General features: G+C 47.0%; 2 protein-coding genes across 3 annotated transcripts in view; one reads left to right on the forward strand and one right to left on the reverse strand.

Annotated features, from left to right (window-relative positions):
* Positions 1-1441: 1441 nt before the first annotated feature.
* MEIOC (meiosis specific with coiled-coil domain) lies at positions 1442-19196 on the reverse strand. Its single transcript, XM_086864795.1, has 8 exons — positions 19089-19196; positions 17352-17477; positions 12603-12760; positions 12362-12466; positions 9118-10945; positions 7064-7198; positions 4838-5018; positions 1442-2972 (listed from the first exon to the last, which is right to left on the reverse strand). Exons 1-8 carry the CDS (start codon positions 19092-19094, stop codon positions 2695-2697), a joined length of 2817 nt encoding a protein of 938 aa, XP_086720921.1. The 5' UTR covers positions 19095-19196; the 3' UTR covers positions 1442-2694.
* The window catches only part of NSF (N-ethylmaleimide sensitive factor, vesicle fusing ATPase), a 76265-nt gene continuing 75237 nt past the window's right edge, over positions 19190-20217 (forward strand). The window contains exon 1 of one of the 2 annotated variants that reach the window (XM_086864797.1): positions 19190-19848. In XM_086864797.1, coding sequence (XP_086720923.1) covers positions 19695-19848 — 154 coding nt within the window. In that variant the 5' untranslated portion in view covers positions 19190-19694. The remainder of the gene's footprint in view (positions 19849-20217) is intronic. The other variant, XM_086864796.1, reaches the window with a different exon arrangement.

Consider the following 20217-nt stretch of genomic DNA (forward strand, 5'->3'; position numbering starts at 1 on the left):
TCCTTTTCTGGGAGCTGACCCAGCTGTGCTGCTCCCCAAGGTTCTCTTCCCAGCCTGGCCCTGGTACACTGTGGTAATTCCTGGTTGGAGCATCGTATTTCAGGTGGCTCAGGCACTGAGGTGGAACAGGGCAGGGAGGAGCTGTTGAGGGAGGTGGTTGTCACTCAGCCCCAGCACCACAGGCCAGCTCTCATTCCCTCTAGTGCCCCAGAGCCCTGTGCACCAGCCCTGGGCTGAGGCTGGGTGAGGCACTGGCTCTTCCTGGGCCTGAGGCAGCCCTGGCCACCCGTGGGGCTCAGGGGCAACACAGGTCATCTCCTGTCCTGCTGGCACCCACTTACTCTGGCAGCAGCTACTGCCCATCCTTGTCAGCCGAAGTGGCTCTACCTGAGCTCTGTGACCTGGCACTGAACTGCCCAGCCCCTGGCTTCCAAGGAAAGCTGAGGGCTGGAGCTGCCCCACCTGACCTGCAGGGGCACGGCCCACCTGAGCCTGTCACAGCCTCCTGAGACCTTTGGTTGAGAGGGTCCAGGGAAGGGCAGCATTCACCTCCTCGGGAGAGAAGGCCCTGAGTCCTCTCTGCCCACTGCTGTGCCCCAGAGCCTGTCCAGGAGCAAGAGGCTACACCATGTGTGCACATCCATAGGTGGATGCAAGAAGGGCACAGTCACACACACGGTGAGCACTGGCTCCCACAGCCCTGCAGGTCCCTCTGCAGGCACCACTGCCCTCTGCACTCCCAGCCAGGCTCAACTGCAGCTGGGCTGCTGTGTCTGTCTGGCCAAACCTTGCTCTGCTGTTGGGAAAGGCCCTCTCAGGGACAGGGATCAGAAGCAAGGGCAAATGCAGCCCTTTGGCTTCCAGCAGCTGTCCTGGGGCAGAGTGGAGCTGTGGCCAGGAGCTGCACCATAGCAGCAGCCAGGGGTTTTGGAAACTCAAAGTGAGCTGATGCTTCCCAGCCCATGAGGCTGCAGGGCTGCCCCCAGCCCCCCAGGACTGTGGGCCCACCCCTTCCCATGCCAGCAGTTTGTGCCATGGTTCAGATGCCCAGGCAGGCAGCAACTCATTTTCTGGAGCTCCAACCACTGCTGCTCCATTCAGGACAGTCAGGAGTGCACAGCTGGCACCAACAGCAGGCAGTTATTTATAGAGCAGGAATACTCTGGACTCACCCCTAAGATTCCCAGTACAGATGACAGAATTGCTGCATCAGCCTTCCCTAGCAATGCAGAGCTTGGAGCTGAGATGTTTGAAGGAAGAAACATTCCCTACTCTGGCTCCCTTGGCATGTCTGATGTTAGTGGTCATGGCTCTCCCCAGAGAGGGATTTTAGCATCCCCTTTGCTTTATCCTGAACAAAATTTCATAGAGTGCTTCCCCCCAGTGCTGGTTCAGGCTTGAGGAGCCTGGCCTAGAAAGCACGCTTGCAGAACAAAAGGTCTTCAACAAAAATGAATTTATTTTTTATTGACAACTCCAGTCAGCACAGTCAGTTTTGCTTTAAAGTCAGCACAGCCTGGGTCAAACTGAACAACCCCCAGTGCAGTGACTGTTAGAAAGCTGTGCTTGTTCTGCCCCACTCAACCGGCAGCACTTCTGTTGTTGCCGTGATCACACCCCACCTTCTGCTGAGCCTCTCTCAGACAGTTCTGCACATCATCTAATGACAATTCATCTGATGCCATCACCCCTTCTGCATATCAGCATTCCCAGCAGCAGGAAGAACAGAGCCATGTTGGTACTAGGGTATGCAAGCATGCTCAGTAACTTTAACCTACTGCTTGTGGGTCTCCCTGTCCTGAGCACCAGTGTTGGGTGCCGGTGAATCCAGCACTCCTGCTCCTAAAGACTGAGAGCTGCAAGCAAACACCAGTGCTGGGAGCTGCCCAAATGCAGAAGGGAACTAAGAAGTCTCTAAGCTGACAATCAAATTTCAAACCAAACTAGTAACTTTAAGAAAAATCCAAATTTCAGAACTTGGCACGACCTTTTCTGAAGTTAAATTAAAAACAACGCTCATTATTGAAGCTCCTTCACAGCTCTGCAGGACAATCTGCCTGTCGTTTTGATTATGCTTAAATACTTTACAACAGTAGTTCCTTTGTTCCCAAGAGCATTCCAAATATCTGAACACATTCACTAAATTCATGGTTTCACACAGCAATTCTCCTCTACTGGTAATTTAGTGGAAGCTGGTGCATATTGTTTTTCCCAAACGCAGACTTTAAAATCTCAAAATCATAAACATTTGTATTTTAAATATCTAGTTTTACATGAATATTGGGTATTCCTAGCCTTTTTTCTTCCTGTTTCCAGGTTTTAGTTCAATAAGGAAACCATTTTACATCACAATCTGATCTGACACCAACCTCACACCCCGTCACATCACAGTCTTTAAGAATCATTATTTAAAAACCTATTTCCTAAAGCAAAACTAAAAGGAGTTATGGGGAGAGTTGGACACCAGGCTTCACCCACAGGAGTTAAATAATATCTTGGCTGTTAATGAATTAGTCTGATTATTTTTTTTAAGTTAACATTCACCAGTTTGGCTTTCCAACATTCTCACTCTGCCTGTCACGTTAACAGCTTAACCTGAGAGCCCTTAAGGCAAATCCCACTTCCCATCAAGATACAGCTTTAAATATGAACTTTAGCAGTTGAAACTTTGAAGAAACTAAAAAGAACAAAAAATTATGAGGAATTCATGTCTCCTTTCTCATACACACTGCGGAGCAGGTCCGTGCACGGCCCCTCTGCACCCTCTTCCCTGGGCCCTCGCGGGGCCGCAGCCGGGGGCGTCTCCGCTCGTTTCTCTTCGGGCGCTGCCCCCTCCTGAGGAAGTCTGTCCCGAGCCCGTTTGCCAGCGGAGGGTTTGGGCAGGGTCATCTGGAAGGCGCACCACAGCATGGTGCGGACCTTGCGTGTGGCCAGGCACAGGGCTCGGAGCGCCGTGGCCAGAGCCAGCACCACTGCAGAGGGAGAAATGGCCCTTTAGTCCTGGAGCACTGCAGGGGTTGCCCTCACCTTTGGTCCCTTTCGTGTCTTTGTCTGTCCCTTTACAGGTTTATTAAAGCTGGCTCTCAATTTCTGTGCTCTCACACAGCAAGGCTGGTTTTTATGTTCTGAGTTTGTTACAGCACCTTCCTGCTGCTGCTGCTGCACCTCGGGGTGGGCTGCTCCATGTACACACACACACACACTGATGGCACCTGGGCCCTCCCTTCTGGGTCACAGGTAGGTCCTTCACCTGTCCCGCCAAGAAATCCTTACCTTGGGTGAAGGAACAGCTTGTTTGGGACATTGGATTTGAGCACACAGGTCATGTTCTGTGAATGGGTGTTGACCCACAGAGCTGTAAAGGGTCAGCTGGGCTGTGGTCCTGTTATTCTGGCACAGGCTGCCCAGAGCAGCTGTGGCTGTCCCTGGATCCCTGGAAATGCCCAAGGCCAGGTTGGATGGGGCTTGGAGCCATCTGGGATAGTGGCAGGTGTCCCTGCTCATGGCAGAGCCCATCATTGGACAGGTTTTAAGGACCCTTCCCACTCAAACCATCCTGTGATTCTGTGACAGATGCTTAATATCATTTCAGATGGAACTGTGATCAGGTGCTGTGGAAACAGGGCTGGGTAGGATTTGCTCCCAAACAAACCAGAAGAGCTTCAGGCCTTTCCCTCAAGGTTTTGCCTGACACAGCAAATACAATTACTGCATCCAATAATTTACTGTTAAAAAAAATCCTCCCCAACTGCTGCTCCAGGCTCAACACCCCAAGACAGCAATGGGAGACAGAGGACCAAGCACCACCCCTCCAGGTAAGTAATCAGATCCATTATGCAGAGCCTCCTCTCATTTCCCAGCAGCTGCACCAAGAATTTGGATCTCTGACAACTCCTTCCCAGACTACTCTGTTCCAAAGAGCTCACAGATCTGATAGAGCCAGGTAAAATCAATTATCTTCATGGGCTTCAACACCCAAAAAAACCCCTTCACCAGTCCCCTAATCTTCAGTCAAGGTAAAGAGAAACAAGAATGATGGGGAACAGGTGAAAAGAAAGAATGCTTCAGTGTATCTTCTGAGGTAAGCTTGAGAATTACAGAACTGCACCCCAAAGAAGTAAAATAATCCCTGTAATTCAGATGTAGAAAGAAGAGCAGAAAAGATGAGAAGATTCAGAAATGTAAGACATCTTCTGACACAAGGTAGGAGGTCAGAATGTGGCAGGGAGCAGGAATTTACCCTGACACTCCCATCTCAGAGACAAGGGAATCTGCCATCTGCCTGTGCACTGGTGAAAGATTAAGCTGAATATTTGGGACACCATCAAGAATGAAAACATTCTGCCCATTGTATTTTTGTGCATGCATCCAAAATATGACTTGTAATTACACCAGTCTATGACAGAAGGTGCTTGAAGAGGAAATCCATTTGTAACCCAAGGCCACTTTGGGCAGATTCAGCATGGAGATACCAAGGAAGTTTTAGACAAAGACAGAGCTGGAGAGTTCAGGAATATGAGGGACAGGGAGAAACGAAAGGCAATAGCTTAGTAACATCCCCAATTCCTCAATGTGTTATCAAAAAACCCCACTAATTTTTATTCCTTCCTAGTTCATTAATTGAATAACAACCTCCAAACTGATTTAACCTATTTATCTCTAAAACCCAGTTTTAGTGTCTCCTCAAAACCTCATCCAAACCCCACCCAGTCTGTCTTTGACAAAGCTCTAACACTGAAAAGTAAATTAAAATTTTAATTACAACCCACCTCACTTATTTTTCAAGACATGTTCAACTTCCTAGCTACCTTATAAATGTACATAAGCACAGCTATACCTCTCTCATCCTGGCACCTGGGAGGGCCATGCCGCTGCCGACTGGAAGCATTGACAATTTCATCCTTCCTCCGAGCCTGCACCACATGGATCGACTCCAGGTGTTTATCCAGAGCAGTGGAGATGTTGGCGAGGAGCGGAGAACTGCGCAGGCGCTCCATCTTCCCCAGTAAAGTCACAATCTAATGAACAATTCACATCTTACAGGGGTTCACACTGTACTCATCCACACTTACAAGAAAATTAACTAACTAGGGAGAACAGATTAATGATAATCATTACTTTCTTTTGAGAACAGTTCATGAAGTTACAGCTGAAAGCAGTTCTAAGTTCTTACCTGTGATTTGTTGATCTCCAAACCCAAAGCTGTGGTACAGCTGGGTGTGCAAAGCACAACAGCAAAGCTACAACACCCCAGTAAGGATCCTCAGCTTACTGGTTAATACCAAATCTGTACAGCTTTGAGACATCCATGAACAAAAGGTGGTTTCAGGGCAATGTGCATGTTCCTGAATGCAGAGCACTGGGGTCTTCCCTTTCCACGGCACTGCTGCAATTTCTGTGTGAAAACCCAGATGGGCCCCTTGTGCTGTGCAGGGCAGCCTGGGCCAGCAGCACTCACAGCGGCTCTGGGAAAGGAAAAGCTGCTGTGGAACCACATGTGGGATGACTTTGGGTTGAACACTCAGCACTAAGGGAGCTGAGAGCAATCATTCAGAAATAATTCAGGTTTGTTTAGTACACTGAAAATGTGCATCTTTGTTGTCTTATCTTACACCAGTCACATCACTTGTGGGTTTCCCAGTGGTGACTCCTCAACCACAGCCACATAACACTGAGAACCTGGTTACTGATCAGCAGAAAAAGAGAAACTAAAAATCCCCAAACTGGGATGTTCCTCAGGCCATGGCTACACTTAATGTCTTAAAGGAACATGTAAGGCTGTCAAGAAGATTTAACTGGATGCTCCAACTATGAAGAGTTAATCCCAGATTCAACCATCTCAGCTTCTCAAATCTTTGTACCAGGGTTCCTTTCTGGCCATTACCAAGCTTTCCAATTTTAGAATCCACATTTAACAGCCCCACTGCTGTTGAGCATCCTTAAAAATACCTAAAAACATTAAAGTACCTTAAAACAAGATACCTAACAAGGGTTTGAGGTGATATATCCTGAAGTGTTCCTCAAATGGCTAGAGAGGCTTAAGCCCTGTTTTGGAGGCAGTTTTAAAATACCGGGACAAGGACTGGCAAGCCTTCTAAACATGGAAACTAAGGCTGTTCTTTTGGGATTCAAAGAGCAGGAGTTTAAAAAGAGTACACCAAGCCCATCCATGTCTTTCAGTCCATCACTCAGATGGATGAGCTGCACCAGGCAGGTCCTGCAGGCAGTGAGCAGACAAAGCTCCACAGATTATTTCTCCTGTGTGAGGCAGGTAGGACAGGCTGCTGCCTCCAAACCAAACATTTCCCAGAACCCTTTCACCCCACATCCTCTGCCAGGGGGGACGGGTTGGTTTCTGCTTCTCTTTGCCTGCAGCACAATGGCTCTGGTCTCCAGGAGGGCCACAGCAGCCCCTCACCATTCTGATGGCAGAGTTTGTGCTCCCTCCTCCCCATGGACCCAGGGCCTGCCACCAGCACCGTGGTTTTCCCAGAGAGCTCAGCAGATGCCAGCCTCCCTTGCCCTACTGGTTATGGCTCTCTGGGTTAAACAGCAAACTTGCAACAGAAACTCAGGCTGAAGGTGCTTCAAATAATCATTCTGCATTAAAATATACCAGACTCTCAAGCAAATATATTATGTCAACATCTTCCAAACATTAACTATACCTGTTTTTCCCCACAAATACCTCCTCCATCACAGTGTTTCTAAATCCACAGTGAACATTTCCCTGCTGAGCAACTCTGAATGCAGCACCCCAGAGAGCTGTGCCCAGGCTCCAGGACTGGATGCTGCACCACGTGCATGCTCCTGCACCAGGAACCACGTCCTCCTGGCACATGGGGATGTAACTGTGAGCCTCAGCCTCTCTGTGGTTCCCTGGAAACAGCACCCTGGAGCTGCAGAAGCTCTAACAGGGACTGCTGAAATGTTATTCCCTGCACAGCATTGAAGAACAAAGCTATTTTGGGAAAAGCTGCTCTGATCATCTTACCTATCTTACACTGTACTCTAAGTTCTGTAGGATAAGTTCAATAGATTATTTTTTAGTTCTACAACTCACTCTGGCTTGTTCCCGTAGCTGATCCACAATTAAGCGATCAACCCTTGATGGATTTGATGTCAGCCTTGGAATTGGAATGTTGTTAGTACTGGAAACCTTCTTCCCTTGGAAATTCTTAGCAAGAGCTGATTCAGTCTGCAGAAAACAAAAGAACAACTCCCTCAGAATGTACATGCAGAGTGTGCTTCATTACAGAAATAAGAAAAAATATCAGATTCAAATTCTTCCCATCAGGGTTTTGGAGTTTTTTAAAGGAGACAATGAGGATTCAGGCATTTGAGATTTAACCCTCTGGTGAGACAATCACCTGCTTTAAGTGAACAACTGCTTTACTCAAAGCAGTTCAACTAAAGCAATCGTGCCAGCACACCGTGTTCCAGCAGTGCTATGTCTGCTCACTCTGACTACAGCCTGTACTGGTTTTGCCTGGAAATAAAATGGAGGCAAGTCAGAATTACAGGGAAAAAAAAATGACCAAACAGATGTGGATCTCACACATAAAATTAAAATAAAACTGTTTCAGTCAGCAATTAACCTAATTTTTGTACAGATTAAACTAGTGAAAGGTTTTTTTCCTAAGCATCCTGGTCTAGTGGAAGGTGTTCCTGCCTGTGGCAGGTGGGTGGAGCTGGATGGTGTTTAAGGTCCTTACCAAACCAAACCATTCCAGGATTCTGTATTTTATTTAGCCATCAGAAAACTATTTTGAAAACTTTGCAAGATTCCAAGTTTCCATCTCACTCATCCTCTTGTTATGTCACTCTGAAACACTCATAACAACATAGAATTAGCTGAATCTGATTTAAAATTGCAATTCTTGGGTGGTTTCATAGTGGTCCACTATTAACAACAGCATGGTGTGCCAAGAGGGAATGGCTTCACACAGAGAAAGCAAGTTTAGACTAGATATTAGAAATAAATTGTTCCCTGAGAGGATGGTGAGGCCCTGGCACAGGGTGCCCAGACCAGCTGTGGCTGCCCCTGGATCCCTGCAAGTGTCTATGGCCAGGCTTTGGAGCAAACCTGGGGTACTGGGAGGTGTTCCTGCCCATGGCAGGATGGCACTGGGTGGGCTTTAAGGTCCCTTCCAACCCAAACCATTCTGGGATTCTGTGATAAAACTGTATTTCTCCCCCATGGCCCCTGATCATGCACATGCCACCTTTTTCATTCTTGCACTTTCCAGGCACCCCAGACACCACCTCCTCTCCCTATGCTGTGGTCACTTTTCCTTAGCCCCTCTATTCAAAGCAACCATTGGCTTTTATCAGGAAACGCCACCAAAACAATCCCCATGCTACATCTTCTTGGAATTAGATTCTTTGTAGGGGCTGGCACAGGAGAACTCTCAAAGGCCCCACTATTGCCAGGTGACACTTGGCCCAGCTTCCCCCATAGACAATTCCAGGCATTGAAATTCAAACCCCATCTCAGCTGGTGAAATGAAGACAAGTTTTCCTACAGACCAAAAAAGGCAACTGCTTTTAGCAGGGCTTCACACAGCAGTACCTGAGCCTTTTACTGCAAGCGTTTTAATTAAATGACCCTTCCCTCAGCCTCTGCTTCTGTGAAAAAAAAGAATCCCTTCAAATACACCTTAGGTTTAAACCTTCAGGGAAACCAGAGGTAGGAATTCAATGTAGCTCCTAAAAGATTGAATTGAAATAATTAAAGTTTAGTTTTGATTCAAAACATATTTACTGGATTTGCTTTAAAGTTCCACAGGCACTGTATTTATTGTAGTAATAAAAAATGTATAGCACATCTTTTTTCCTCATGAACACATCTTCCCCTGCCCTGGGGACTGGAAAAGTCCCTGAATTCCTGCTTTTAGTACAACGTTCCATACAACATTAGCTATGCTTCCAGCCAGGCTACAAATCACCACACCTTTCACTTTCTGTCCCAAAACACAGTGAAACAAACTTGTTACTTTGAAGTCCCATCCAGCATTTCAACTCCTAACAGCACAACTACCCATGATCTGTGACTGCACTGAGAAGGATGAGATCTACATCAAAATCTGTGATATTAGTCTAGTTTGGTTTTCTTACCTTCTTCCTTTCTTTCTCCAAAGCTCTCCATTGCTCATAACACTCTTCCAGTCTCACATGCAGCTCACTGGCAGGCCCACTGCGACTTTTAACTTGCTTTTGAAATCCAAATGCTGACACAAAACCAGAGAGTGCACTGTCGCCGTACATCTTCTCCGTGAAGCAGGGGTAGAGGCGTTTGAGATCATCCTGGGAGAACAAGGTGTGAGGGTCCATCAGAGGCACCACGGAGCGGCCCATGAGGTGAGCAGATCGCATGGGGAAGGTGCTGGGGCCCAGCTGCCGGTTCCGCCTGAAGTCACCCACCATGCAGTTGGGAATGCCTGGAGCCTGCAGGCTCCCAGCACCGGTGTCCCCATTCCCTGCCCCAAGATGCAGCTGCCCCTGAGACTCCAGTAACTCCTGGTACATGTCCTGAAACACCCCATCCGCCTGGTTCTGCCCTTCCAGATCACACTGCTCGCTCTGTGGCTTCAGCTGGAAACGCTGTTTGTTCAGATTATCAATGATCCCCAACTGCTGGGCCAAGTAACTGTCACAGAATCCATTTGGCTGCTTCAACTTCTTCTCACTGAGGTACTCGATGAGGTTCTCTTCCCCACCCCTGACCAGAGCTTCCATGCATGCAGCTGCCCGAGCTCGTTCTGCAGCGCTGTAGCCGAACTCAAGGTTGGAGAGCAATGGGCTGTCTTGACAGTACTTGTGAAGTAAATTACTATTTAAAGGCAAATTTGAAGATGGCAACTGAAAAACATCATTAGAATGACGAGAGCTTTTTGCAAATGCAGATGACTGATTATTCAGTTTCAACAAAGGACTTGGATTCTGGAAGGGGCCAGAAGCCATGGGTTTGGTTTGGATGTTCATCCACCCTGGCCTGGTGCTAGAACCTGCTGAGGGGACTGTTGCACTGGGCAACAGTGGGACTGATTTATAGAATTCAGGATTCTGAAGATCGGCCTTGGAAAACTGCTGTTTTTCCACACCATTATTTCCTGGACAAGCTGCAAAAGATTTTAGTCCATATTCAAATTTTTGCCCAAAATCAGTGCCGAAGGAAGATTCACTTGCAAACTGTTTTTCTGATACAAGTCCTACAGACTTGGGAAATGTAAAGTCATGCTGATCCGAAATTGTATCTTCAAATTTTTTCTGAGTTCCTGATTTTACTTGAAATAATTTAGCATAAGACTCTGCATCCAAAGATGGTGCCTCAGGGGTTCCATTTACCAGCTTTCTATTTTCTTGGAGGCTACAACTGGTGCCCTTGTTGGGCTTTGCTTTACCAGCATGAGAATATTCAGTGTATCTGGTATAATCTGTGTTCTCATTGTATCTGTGACACTGTGGAAGGAATGTTTCTGCCCGCTTTGGGTGCACCTGTGCATCTGCTCCTTTGGGACACACCTTCTCCCTTCCATAAGAATAAGCATCAGCTCCTGAGTCTTTGATTGCTTCTGAGTACCCAGCCTGGGCTGCATAGGTGTTTTTCAGGTAGGGGTAGTTTTGATATACAGGTGTTGTCTTCATACTCTCATTAGCCTGCAAGTTGCAGCCATTGGCACGATCGCTTCTGGCAGAGTACAAGCTCTGCTCCTCCAGGTCCACACCAGCAAAGCCACGGTAACAATCATCTGCTTTCTGCTGTGCCACCAGAGTGGGACTCTGCAGGAACTGCTTGTCAGCAGCAGGGATGGACTCACTGCCACAGAAACCCTGCTGGGGCACTGTTCCAACAACTGCCCTCCTGGCTTCTGGCAACAGCTCATGGGGCTCCATTCTGGTCGTGTTCACTGGCCACACTGACTTCAGGGTGGGAGGGCAACTCCTTGAAAAACAAGAAACACATGGTTAGACACTGATCTGTGCTGCTGCTCTTCATTCCCAAACACAGAACAAAGTTTAAGAAACTAATTATTCCCAAATGATTTCTCTCAAATGATTCCAAGATGTCTGACTTTAACTCCTACCCACTCCTGTCAGCTTCAGTTTCCCGTATCTAGCTGAGAAAACTGATTCTGCCTTGTCTAAACACGCCACTACAGCTCAGGAGCTATGGACAGGCCTTCAAGCTGCAAGAGATGTGTACACATCAAATCCTGGTCCATCAGCCCTGTCCATCATCACAGAAATACTGGTTCAGCACCAAGTTCAGGCACCCAGACAGCCCTCAGTCTTCCAAAGCCACGTCCCAGCACTCCAGAGAAAATGCTTCTCTCTCACCTCACTTGTGCCTTACACTGGCCTGCACTGCTTCCTGCAGGTAAAGCCAGAGGCAGCACCCCAGCACACCTCATTTCTACTAACCAGCATGAATTAACACTGGACCATCAATCCCTGACTGCCAAGGAGAACTGTAAACAGACTAAGTAAAAGGGAAATTGTGCCTGGAAGCCATTGCAGGCCAGTTCTGGGAGTCCTGAACCAGCCTTGCCTGTCCACAGGGAAAGAATTACTGAGTTGTCTCATGATATCAAGACTGACTCTGAAGTTTTCCCTCATTTCAGACACATAACTCAGCACACATAGAGAAATCACTGGAATTGTTTGAGAAGACAGAAAGGAAAAGCAGTGCCTGGCTTGGGAACCTGAGAACTGGACTCCCTGTCTTGTCTCTTAGACCTGGAAAAGGAAAAGACAGCTCTGTAAGTATCCTGAGGCTGCTGGACCTGCACCCTTCTGTGTTATGTTGTTATGACTATGGAATTGTCTCTTCTGGTGCAGGAATAGAGGCAATAGAGGCAAAATAAATTATTTTATCATGTATCATTTAGATACACAAATATTGCTTGGGTATCACTAACAGCAAGAAACATTAATTTTGCATGGAATTTTTCTCCCGCCTTGTTCAGGAAAATGTGAAGAAGCCTGTGCTTTGTCTATTTTTTCTGTGAATTGACACTAACAAAGAAACCTAAAGTCTGAATTCAGTCCTGATTAAAATAAAAAAACTGACCTGGCATACATCCAGGGGATTAATCTGAATACAGCATGTCCACAACACTTATAAGATCTTATTTAAAAAATGCCAATTAGTAAGTTCTGTAAATAACAGAGAGCCACAAGCTGCCACACAATCTAAGTGCCTTGAGAAAAGTTTCCAAGTGTCCCAAACTAAATGTTGGAAGATGAGGATAAGGAAGAGAAAGCTCACAGGGCATGAGGCCTGGCCAGCAGCAGTTGGAGCTGACTCAGGAGCACAGTGAGATCTGAGAAAGGAGTTTGTCACCTGCACCTCACTCACCCCTCAGCAAAGCATGGCTGTGGTTTGTCTTGTTCTTCCAAGATGTCTGACACGAGTCCATACAAATCAGCTTCACTGCCATAATCATTCCTTTCGGGCTGAATCCTGAAAACAACTGTGCATTAATAAAAACTATTCCTTCATTCAAAGTACTTTCTACATTAAATTAAACAAAAAAAAATATAATCTATCTAGTCCAACACACACACACAGACACACACTCCCTGTCAAGGATGACTACCTGGATTTCAGGTTAACCTGAGGAGCAGCAGGCTGCTTGGTGTCATCTGTACATGTAGACCAAGTGGGGTACAAAAGGGAAGGGTCCATGGGTGCAGAGTACTCTGATGTTGAAAGGGAAGAACTGTAGGCCTGAGGTAACTCCATATTTTCTTCATTCTGCATTTAATATACAACAAAATAATTTATTTAATATGAAACATATCAAACTGTCATTTTGTCATTGCACATGGTTGTAACTGAGCTCATTCTTGGAGGAACCAGCACATGAGAAGTAAGCAAGCCACACACTTGGAACACAACAATTTCAGGCCATGTTAATGTCTTTAAGCAGAATTCTCCATATTCTTAAGCAGAATTCTCTGTCCCTTCCCTTGCTCTCTGTTGCAGACAGAAGCTGATCATATTCTCACCTTTCATGACTCTTTTGAACACAAACAGATGCTCTCAGGTGTGCTAAACAAGTGTTGCTTAAGGCTTATGGAAAGCATTTGTATTTTACATCCTGCCTGGCAATTGTTTAAGAAGATGGTGCTGGAGCTGCACATCACAATTTTTTTGTCACTCAGGCTTGTGTTCTGCATGTCCTGAGCTGACCTTTGCTGGAAACTGAGTAGGGGGCACTCCCCAACCACCCAGTGATCAACAGAGACCCCTTCCCCAAAACTGCCTAGGCAGGCATAGTAACAGGTATTGGTACTGGACTTGTAAGATGCTTCCTTTTGTATCCCACTGGACACTAAAGTCAGGAGCTGTTTGCATTTGAATGGGAAAATCCAGAAAGGGGACCAAAGATTCAATTATGCTGGACTGCTTTACCACAGGGATTTAAGAACAGCCCAAGTTTTTGGAAATCAATGTAAAACATTGTACCCTTGGGACTGGAATGGGAGGCATCACAAAAAGTACAGTGAAGAAATGTGAACCACAGTGTGCGTGGACAGAACCAGCCTCAGCCTTCCCCAAGACAAGCCAAAAAAGGAACACACCAGGAAATTACTGGCAAATAGATTTCTCTCATTGCCATGGCAGAATGGGTACAAAACTTACTGGTAATAGTTGACACATTTCCTGTGGGCCTGAAGCTTTTCCCTGCCAAACCAACCAAGCTGAGGAAGTAGGTGAGGTCCTACTGAAGGAGGTCATTCCTAGGCACAGGACACCTATAGGTGTGTCAGCACTGTTCTGATTCTGGCCAGGACAGGGTTAATTTTCTGCAGTAGCTGGGAAGGGGCATGGCTAGGACCCAAGAAGTTATTCTGTACCACCCAATCTCATTGCCTGAGGTGGGGGAAAGGGGCTCTTTTCCAGGGAGAAGGGGATATTTGCAGTCAAGAAAATGGAGACCCACCCAGTATCACTGGGAAATTTTTCCATGTGAATCTTTTCTTGTACCCTCTATGATTAGTGCTGTGGCTGCTACCATTCCTTTTCTTCTCTCTGCTGCTCCCAGTAAATTGTTTATATGCCAACCCGTGATCTTTGCCTTTTGTGTCTCCAATTCTCCTCTCCACTGTGCCACAGCAAGGAAGGGAAGGGGAGAGCAGGGGAGGGAGAAATCAATGTGTGGTTTGGAGAGTCTCAGTGAGAAAACTGAACTGGGAAATGCCATTCCCAAACCACAACAGCCTTAACTGGCACCCAACAAACGTGAGGCACAAAGGGTTGAGTTAACATCAGATCTGCCCACAGCAGACTGGAAACAAATCTGATCCAAGCATTTGCTGTACTGGGTATGGAGCACCAGGCTCTGGGGAGCTTGAATAGTACAGTGGACTGTTAAAAACCACACTGAAAGCAGTGGGTGGTGAGACCTTCAAACATTGGGATCTACATTTAGTGAAGGCCACTTGGGCAGTGAACACCTGAGGCTACACCAACTGAGCTGCCCAATCAAACCTCCATGTACCACAGAAGGAATAAAGGACAAAACAAAGAGTCCTGAGATGTTGCCACCAGAACTATTGAGGGTCAGAATAACACCTAGATCCAGAGAAACTCAGTCCTTTTGAAATCTACACAGGAGACCTTATCAGGTAGGTAGTCTCTTACAAACCACTTTCTGTGAGTATCTGGGCCAAGAACACTTGCCGTAATTATGTTATCTCTCTAAGGAGATTTTTGTCCTCTATCAACAAGTACCTTCACTGCAGAAATCTGATTGATCTCAACCTTCCTGTTCCTCACATCCAGGTGGGAGATTGGGTCTAAGACCATGGAACAATGAGCCACCAAAGGAACACTGGAAAGGACCATACCAGGTTTATTTTACAACATACACAGCTGCGAAACTTCAAGGACTAGAGCTGTGGAACCACCATTCAGGACTGAAGAAAACTTACAGGATCAGGGAAGTGAGAAACCACCTCCTCTGAAACTTTGGGACTAAAAAAATTAAAGAGTAACTTTGTGAACTCTGCCTGGGAAGAAGACCTGTCTTAGATAGAACTTGAATGCCCTCAAGGGGTAGTAGCAATTCCAGCTGCAGTAATTATTTTAGACAAACAGAATTGCACAGACCAGGATTGCCAAGAGAGTGCCAGATGTCAAACTTGCTATAATGTTGGTAGAGTTTTACATTGGTTAAGATTATTACTGTGACATGTTTCCTTGAATTGCCTTAACCTTTTTGAATATGAAACTTATATAGGTAATCCTTTTGTTCTTTCTTGTCCAGTCAAAGACTGTAACAAGAAACCAATTGTACAATGGTTTAAGAAGGATGGAAGAGAATTTAAATTATTAATTAATGTTACAACTAGATGGGAATCTGACAAAAATCTGACAAAATTTCCTTTGATGCATAAGGAGGATGAAGGTAAATATCATTGCTCAGCTATAAGAGATAAAGTAGTAGCAGAAGGCCATTTGATACAAATAAAGATAAAAGGAAATCCCTAACCATTAACACCTCCCAAAGTGCCTCAAATCTGGGAACTCAGCCTGTATGTAATTAAGGAGGTAGGGAAACAACAAATACTATTTAACATTGACTACACTTAAAACTACAGTATATGATATTCATGCTGTATTATTCATGCTTTTTATTCATGCTCCTGACCTGATCAATAATGGAACCACAATGTTGCCAACAGGACACAGAGTATGGGCCCATTAAGAAAGAAACAGAAGACAAACCACAGGTGTCAGCACCTGTACAGCTAATGAACAACAGCAGAAGGAAATACAATTGAAATTCAAGATTTCTGCCTAGATATGGAACAGAACATCTGTAATTCTGAAATTCCACCAGTGGTTAATATAAAAATGATCCTCAGATACATGGGTAAAAGGTGGGAATGCTTTAGTACTCCTTGTGAATATATAGAAATAGATATTCAATTAAACCACATTCTAATTTGTGTGTTTGTAAATTTACTCAGATCAGAGGCTGTGATTTTAACTATTCAACCCCCAGTAGCTTTTTTTCAACTAATAAAAACCCCCTATATCTTAATCTCAACTATACAACCCAGCCCTAATGGAAATGAGCCTTAAGCTAGTATAGAAATTGCTACAATGTAAAAATTTGCAAAGGCTGTTAAAAGAACCTAAGAAGAGTAGCAGAAACACTTTCTTACTATCTACCATGACACTGAAGAAATGCATCAGGCAATGGAATGAGCAAAGAAAGATGAAGATCACCAGAGGTGGGATATTTTACTTAAGGCTACACAAGCTCAGTGACTGCATTAGGCAGGCAGGAATGGTAGATTAGACAGGCAGGTTTATGCAAATTTTAGTGTCTAAATTCTCTTGCTTTTCACTCCTTGGTGTGCTTGCTTTGTGGAAAACTTCCCCTGGCACCAAGCACAGAATAAACAATGTCTCCTTTCTCAACCTGACCCTTGTTTATCCTTAGAGACTTTTTAAAACCAGCAACAATGTTAGCTGAAAACAGCTGCTCCAGTTTCTGCTGATTGATCCCTGACAGGAGTTAGGAGTTAGACCCCCTTTCTCCCCATTATTAAAGGGTATTAAAGTACTGAAGAAGACCTAGAGCAAATTCTTTGAGGAAATGCATTATATCCTGATTAAGTGAAAAGGAACACCTTTGTCTTATCTCTTTGGTTTACACACAATAGGCCTTCTTAGTAAGTGAAACAATAAACGGCGTTTTTGCAAGATTAGATGTTAAAGACTCACGATACACTCCTTTGTGGAGCATAGTAGTCTATCAAAATAACAAGTCCTGGATGGAAAAAGTAGCAAGTCTGGTCTTGAATGTACTGGGAATGAATTTTCATTTGAGTCTTCTGCCTCTGTGAAAGTTTATGGCTATGAAAGGCAGAAATTCCAAGAGATAACTGACATATTTAACTGTCCTGGCAGTTTCTGCTGATCAGACTAAGAACTGGTTCATACAAATGCTTGGACTACAGAAACATCTGAGGCAATAAGGTTCTCCTTCATACCCAGTTTCCAGTTTTCCTAAAAGAGTTCTTTGCTCCTCACTCTGCCAGCAATTGTTTATGCCAACAGAAGAACAATTACCATGAACATTTCACCAGAACAATAGTGAAATACCATTTTACCAAACATCCCCTACAGCTTCCTCAGTGACTGCATTAGAAAAGCCACGGTCCCTTCTGATGAAAGTTACAGCGATGAAGATTTACTATAGTTAAATCAAACACTTATTTATGTTCACCAGTGTAAGCAACCACTTTAGAAACATATTCTGACCATTCTGTTCACAAGCAACACAAACTCTTACAGAGCTATAAAAATAATCAATAGCCAACTGAACCTGTGATTTGTAGCAGGCATAGAGCGAGGCAGAGCCCGGCAGGGCAGTGCTGAACACGTCCGTGGGCCTCCCGCCCGCTTCCGCACTGCCCCAGCAGCGGCTGCCTCCTCGGAACGCCACGTTGGGCTGTGGGGACAGAGAAAAGGACACAGACATCAGTACACACAGAATGCCACATTGGGCTGTGGGGACAGGGAAAAGGACAGGGACATCAGTACACACAGAGCACCATGCTGGGCTGTGGGGACAGGGAAAAGGACAGGGACATCAGTACACACAGACATAACTACACAGAGACACAATTATAAAGAGCTGACAGTTGTGGATTTTATACCAATGTTAACTTCTTTAACACTTCTGTTTTACTGCTGGATTCTGTTCCATCTGAGTTTTCAAGGATGTGGTTCTACATATGGATGTAAAATACTTTCCTATTTACCCTGAAGGAAAAGCTGAACCTACCAAAGTACAAGAAACTCCAGAGGTGTGCAGAGACACAGAAGGTGCAGATCAAGAGGAAATCTACACTCTTCCTGCTACTACCAGCTGAGCTTCCCACCAGCAGAGCCACTACAGAGGAACATCAAATACAGAAGAATGCTCACAGAATCATGCCATGGTTTGGAAGAGACCTTAAAGCTCATCCAGTTCCAACCCCTGTCATGGGCAGGGAACCCTTCTTCCAACAGCAGCAGAAGTTATTCAGCCTTCATACATTCCTGGACATCTCTTATCCTTCCATCACTGCTCCCATGCACTGTTTAAGTAACATGATGACACGGATGTGCATTTCCAGATGTCAGAAGCTGGAAATTTCCTACAATACACACCCTGAGAGCTGAGGTGGAAACCTGCTCCATTCTGTAACTACGGAAGAAATGACTCCAACTGGAGGGACACCCCTCCAAGTGCCAGAAACCATAGGCCAGGAGGAGTAAGGAATGAGAATGAAAAACTGAAGGCTCTTCTCTTCTCCCAGGGGTGAGGCACACAAAGAAAAGCTAAACTGGCTAACTAAAACCCCCTTTAGCCAACAAACAGAAAAGTAAAGTTATTGGCATATTACCATAGCAGCTCATCTGGAATGACAAAAAAATCCAGAAGAGTCAACCCAGGATCAGGGTTCTGAATAAGCTCTGCTCTCTAGAAACACATCCTTCTGCACCTCCCTCCCGATGCACCATGTCATCTTCATCGTACCTCCCACCACTATTACACCCAGGTATTTTCCTATCTTCTTCTGGCACATTTTCCAAATAAGTGAACACATTAAGTTATTGTGGAGCTCGCCTCTATGTCCTGAGCTTACTGTGTCATATTTTCTCCTCAGAGATTGCCGTTCACAGGGTCACCTGACACTCGTATAGTCTGCAATCCCACAGAACAAGGGCAAACTTGTAGGGCCAGAGGCAACCCTAAGACATCCCCGAGCCCATACTTTCCCCCTTTTTCCCTAAACAAGTGTTTCTCAGGATGCTGAGGGGTATTTCCCCCACAGGCCTGAGCTCCGTGTCTCACACCTGCTCCCACACGGGAGGGCGCCGGGGCGCGGAGGGGGTAGCGGGGCTCGGACACCCGCCTGGGGCCGGCGCGACGCTCGTCGGGCCTCGACACCTCCTCATCGCCCACGGAGCCAAGACCAAGACAGCCGCGGCGACCCGCCGGGCGTGTGACGGGCGGAGGCGCACAGCCAACCCCTATCTCCATCTCGGAGCCCATCTCGGTCCCGTCCCTCACCTCCATGGCTCCGAGCAGCTGTCGGCGCGGGCCAGCGCGGGGCGGCCTCAGGCGAGTTGAGTTCCGGCCGTTGTCCTCGCGCCGGACCAACGGCTGCCCCACCCCGCGCGCCCCCGCCCATTGGCCAGCGCCCGAGGCTCTCGGCCAATCAGCGTCCGCGCGGCCGCCTCGCGTCTCCCCGCGCAACGTGAGCGGCTTTGTTCGCCACGCGGTAACCGCCGCCGCTCGGAGAACAAAGCGCTGCGCCGCGATTGGCCCCGCCCGCCGGCGTGCAGCCAATGGGAAAACAGCTCGCTCGTGCCTCCCGCCAATGAGCGGCCGCAGACGCGCCGCTCGCCCGGAGACAGGGGCAGGAGCGGCCCCTCCGGCCCTGTCACACCTGGGCCCTGTCACCCCGACATTGTCACACCTCTCGACACTGTCACCCCGGCCTTGTCATCCCCCCGACACTGTCACCCCCCGACACTGTCACCCCTCGACACTGTCACCCCTGGGCCCTATCACCGCCCCCCCCCCCCCGACCCTGCGCCCCAGGCCCCATCCCGAGGCTGCCCTCAGCTGCTGCCCCCTTCCAGCCCTGATAACGAATCCATTCAGAGCCGGGCCATGGAGCTGTGGGACGAGCTCTGGAGGAGAACGAGGCCTCTCCAAGCCTTTGCACGACAAAGGGCCTCGGAGACCTGCGGCTCAGCCAGGGGACAGGACACTCAGGACACAGGAGCTGGTGACACCAGACTCTGCTGCTCACACACTCTGAAGGGTATGGTACAAGCCATGGATTTCCTTTGTTTGGGGTCCATCCTCAGAGGCACCAGTTTGAGCTGTTATTTTGCTATTTTATTACTGCACCAAGATTAGATAATCTCGACTGAGATGGCGGAGACTGTGCTGTGGGAAGCCTGTGTGAGTGTGGCGGGTGTAGCTGCAAAGGGGCTCCGGTGCCAGCTCAGGTGGTGACAGTGACTGCCAGTGGCTCCTGGATGGTTGGACAGCCCTTCCACAGCAGCCCTGAGCAGGGCCCAGCTATCTCCTCAGTCCTGCTCTCTCACAAGAGCAAGAGGAGCCCTCTGCCACCCCTCACTGGTGACAGAGCGGTCCCCAAGCAGGGTCTGTGCCCTCATGGGGAGTC

This window comes from Cyanistes caeruleus, chromosome 27 (genome assembly GCF_971803275.1).
Source record: "Cyanistes caeruleus chromosome 27, bCyaCae1.hap1.1, whole genome shotgun sequence".
Taxonomy (NCBI): Eukaryota; Metazoa; Chordata; class Aves; order Passeriformes; family Paridae; genus Cyanistes; species Cyanistes caeruleus.